At 33.6% G+C, this 4,989-nt stretch overlaps 1 protein-coding gene across 1 annotated transcript; it reads left to right on the top strand.

Moving 5' to 3' along the window:
• Nucleotides 1-2,727: 2,727 nt before the first annotated feature.
• On the top strand, nucleotides 2,728-4,724 carry LOC134254943 (EMILIN-2-like; the record flags this gene model as incomplete). The annotated part of the gene is made up of 2 exons (XM_062737481.1): nucleotides 2,728-3,030; nucleotides 4,339-4,724. Coding segments are annotated over 2 exons (689 nt in total), but the record flags the coding sequence as incomplete, so codon positions are not given.
• Between the last annotated feature and the right edge of the window lie 265 nt (nucleotides 4,725-4,989).

Genomic DNA, 4,989 nt, shown 5'->3' with positions numbered 1-4,989 from the left:
GCTGCATAAAAAATATAGCTTTGCCAAATGCCTATTTGTTGTTTGAAATAAATTTCGAGATATGCTGGGAAAGATAGAGATCCATATTAAGTACTACCTCTACTATAATGTCAACTCTTACTTCAGCGCTCTGACTTTATTCCAAAAGCTTTAATATACTTCTACAGTGTAAGGTTTACAAACAATTTCCAAACTTTACGAGGAAAATCAATTAGACAAATCTGCATAAAGAGTATCTTCATCTACATTCAAACAAAAACTCATGATTGGTGACAGATGTATTGTTCCTCTGAAATATAATTTTTGATATCGCTTTTGATAGTGATGAAAAATTCGTAACTATTTCATCGTCGGACATACTCATTCCATGCTAGAATAGTCAAATGTTCTATATATCTGACGTTACTTTGAAGGTGTCTGGATTCCTTTGATCTTTCACTTGTCTGTCTGTCTCTTTTTTGCAACTTTTGAACTGTTTTGTGCTTCCAATATCTTCATCGAAAGAACATAACATAGAATCAACAGGTTTCAGAGTAAAAAATGTCATATATCATAAAATCCTGGATTTTTATTTTATTCTCTTGTGTTTCTATACTTCCCTGGAGTTACCACTTTAACCATCTCATTTTTAAGGACTTCATTATATTTAATGTAACTCAAATTGTACCATCTCCCCACAATTGTTTTCTTTTATACATTGAACACAATTACAACTTCATAGGTGGTATTTTTATTTCATTTTTCTATCTTAAATGCTAGTCGTGTCCCTTGTGTAACTGAATTTGTCTATAATGTTACCATAGTTAAGTATTATAGGGTTAAAAAGGGGTAAAGATGTATTTCATAAGAAATTTTGATATTTCAATTTACTCAAAATAAATAATTCTCTCTACTCTACTGCTGAAGCAAGAATAACTACAAGGGTACATTAATAATGAAAATGTTTAATCATTTTGACATCCATGGAGTTACCAAATTTGTCCTTTGTGGTACGCGTCTCGTTTTTTTGAATTAATTTGTGGCATGTATAAAATATTATATGTACAACATATGATCAGATGATACAAATTTTATTGATGTACTATTTTCGATAAACTTTACACATTATATTTTATTTTTAAATTGTAAATAATGAAGTTTCTGTACAGATTGTCCATAGAGTAATTAAATATTTCCTTGGAGTAACTTTTCCTACAGTAACAAAATGGACAGTAACGCCAGGGAATTTCTACATCAAAAGTTACAAGTATAATTGAAAGCAATGGCTGCATTAAAAAGATAGAGCACAGCTCCTACATCATGTGTATTTCACTTCAAAGTCGCTCAATGCATCACAAACATTATATATTAGTTTATCTTCACATTATTTAAGTAACTTCAAGGACCTAAAAATAAATTACTCTCTCAGCCAAACTCAACTGAAACCAAATACATGTATTGTGTCTAGGGGGTGAAACACACATGTTTTGTGTCTTTTTATATTTTGGCAGGTACAATATCTTTAGAAGGCGGCTGATGCTGAGGAGTTCCTTCAAGAAAAATAACTGTTACAGATAACTTTTATGCCTTGTTTACTCCAAGGACACTGCGAAAATCACAAAGTTTTTTTTAAGGTTTATTGTTTAAAAAATTATATTCTTACCTTTTTCAGTCACCTTTTAGCATATTTTTGAACAATGTTAAGAATAAACAATACATTAAAGGTATTTTATATTCCCAAATTATATTTACTGTCTCAATAAGGAGGGTTGAAAATATACCCTCGGCGAAATCACAAGCAATTTTCTTTAATTTAACTCATGTTGAAGGATTTTTTCAGTAATTGTATCAATTTTTAATCGTACTTTAAATCTGTTCTCTTAATTTTAGATCATTGTTAAGTTCATGAGCACAATTTTTTTTTTTTATTTTATTACAATATTTACCAGAAGACTTGTATCACTGAAATCTGGACATTTTTTGAGAATGACCCATGTAAACATGAAAATCTTGGGTTTGTTTTTTAGCTGTGATAATATTCCGTGACAGTTTTCATTATATCCTTTAAAAAGTCACACATGTTACATCTGATAATGGCTATTTGATTTATAAATACGTATCAATTTAATTTTTACAATTTTAACTCACACTACTTATGCTGATTATACTTACCAATTATTTTTGCAGAAACAAAGATGATACATTTTCCAAGTGTTAGTATTTTATTTCTGTTGTCGTGGATTAGAAACGTGAAAACTTCAGGTAAATTTTAAATCTCATAGTCCAGACCTACATTTAATTCATTTAAAACTAGAGGTACTGTGAGCAATGAGCTCACTAAATGATACCCCCCGCCTCCCATAATGTCGATGTGTTGCTTTATATTGTTTTACGGTAATGTGTAAAGAGGAATAACTCGTCCTATCAAATGTTATCCAGAAGCTTCTATTATGTGACGTCATAGGTAAACAAAAAATGGCAATGTCCATGTTTTGCTCTGGGAAACCTAAAATACGTGTCGAATAAAAAAGTCAAATAGGAGGTGCACAATGGCAATATGTAATAAAGATTCTGTGAAAGTTTCATTAAATTTCACTCAGTAGTATAAGAGGAGTTGCGGATAAGAGAAAAAGTGTAACAGACGGACGGACGGACAGACGGACGGACGGAAATCCCGTTCACTATATACCCTCCCGCTTTTCAAGCGGGGGTATAAAAAAACAGGGCAAGATAATTTTTCTTTTTCAGACCAGACTTTTGCTCTCTGTGGAGGTCAAAGGGGTTTTATCGGCTGTGCAAATGGAACCAAGATTCGGATTTTATCAGCTAACTATGGACGACTAGACGAAAATATATGTCCTACCGGTAACACTAAAACACGTACCTGTCGTTCAAAGATGTCTGAAATTAAGACAAAATGGAACTGCAATGGGTACAAGACATGTCACCTTCACGCTGCTAAACAGGACTTTGGAGACCCGTGTCCTACTTTCTCTAAATATTTGGAGGTCAAATACCACTGTATCAAGGACCTTAACAACTATTCAAAAGGTACATATACATTTTGTTTATTTTTAATTTCATGATAGCTATTTAATAACAATTCTTCGGTAAACGTGGAAAAAGGTGTGTAATAAGGATTATAATTTATAAATGCAAATCTTTATATCTGTTTATCTTATGAAAAAAATAATTGATAGGTTTTTTCAGCATGGTTTTTACTCACCTTATGATGGGCATGCAAAATACTTTTCAAAAAGGTTATTTGAATAAAATATATCACATAACTTTTTTAACATATAAAGGATTTAACTACAAATGTGAAAAATGACAAAATTGCCATTGATTAACTTTTGAGATAAGGTGTCCTTGCTCCAGGTAATGTAAAATATGAGATGGTACATATATTCGGCTATTTCTCTACTAGAAACCTTTGTTTTAGATTTTAAAGAAATACCGGTCGTACTAGTATTCGTATGTCAAAACATTGAGTCAAGGTTTCTGGGAACTGAAATATTAAAAAAAAAATTCTAAATCATATAAGTTTTGTATCCTGTGTTGGATTATACAATCACTATGCATGTTGTAACTCGTCAGGCCGGTGGTCACTCTTAAACACCAACAAATGAAAACTAGAGGTACTGTGAGCAATGAGCTCACTAAATGATACCCCCCGCCTCCCATATGGTTATAACTGATGACAAAGTCCATGTTTTGCCGTGGCCGGAAAACCCAAAATATCTGTCAGATCAAAAAGTAAAATAGGAGGTGCACAATGGCAATATGTAATAAAGATTCTGTGAAAGTTTCATTAAATTTCACTCAGTCGTTTAAGAGGAGTTGCGGATAAGAGATGGGTACCCTAAAGCGTAACAGACGGACGGACGGACGTACAGACGGACGGACGGAAATAACGATTACTATATACCCACTCTCTACCATCGGCTCATACATTCACGTCTGAGAGAGGAACGAACGACAACTCTGCATTGGAGATTGCTATATACCCTCCCGCTTTTCAAGCGGGGGGTATAATAAGATTAAGCTCCGCCCAATCTGTGGTGTAAGCGGCCCAACATCTCATCGTTAAGTCCAACATCTCACTCAGCGGTCAAACATCGATTTTTTAATGCCCGCTCAGCAAATCATTAGAAATGTTAGATTCCGTATAAAGATTTGAATAACAACACATTTTTAAAGGTATAACAAATGACATTAATGAATAGGTAGAACATTATTTTCAGAATCCCAACCCCAATTTTCAGCACTTCTTTCCAGTAATGACGGAAATCGTAAACAATCATGAAAGAAACATAACAATAGTAATATATTAACGGATATTCTTTTTAAATATTGCAGCTAAATATATTGCATTTAATGCATACATTACCAAACGGCTACAATTTCCTGATAGCCCCGTGAATGTTGTTTACGATGGTGTATACTTCAACCATGGAAATGCTTACAATAATCACACTGGAGTCTTCACAACGCCAGCTGACGGACTGTACGTGTTTACGTGGTCAAGTCTTGTTGCACCAAAAAAGTTGTTTGACGCGGAAATTCTAGTCAATGGGCAAAGACAAGGACTCGGGAATTGCTACAATAGACAAAGTAAAGGATATGAAAGCTGTTCAAATACAGTTCCACTACTCTTGAAAATTGGGGACATCATAAACATTCGAACTACAACTGCAGACTATCTTCATGAAGATTGGTCCAGTTTTAAGGGATGGAAAGTATAAAAAAAACTAGAGGTACTGTGAGCAATGAGCTCACTAAATGATACCCCCCGCCTCCCATAATGTCGATGTGTTGCTTTATATTGTTTTACGGTAATGTGTAAAGAGGAATAACTCCTCCTATCAATGTTATCCAGAAGCTTCTATTATGTGACGTCACAGGTAAACAAAAAATGGCAATGTCCATGTTTTGCTCTGGGAAACCTAAAATACGTGTCGAATAAAAAAGTAAAATAGGAGGTGCACAATGGCAATATGTAATAAAGAT

This window comes from Saccostrea cucullata, unplaced genomic scaffold (genome assembly GCF_032062105.1).
Source record: "Saccostrea cucullata isolate Sc308-1 unplaced genomic scaffold, CSIRO_AGI_Scuc_v1 ctg19399, whole genome shotgun sequence".
In the NCBI taxonomy this organism is placed as follows: domain Eukaryota; kingdom Metazoa; phylum Mollusca; class Bivalvia; order Ostreida; family Ostreidae; genus Saccostrea; species Saccostrea cuccullata.
The sequence above is the reverse complement of the archived record's forward strand: the minus strand, read 5'-3'. Positions and strand labels throughout refer to the sequence as shown.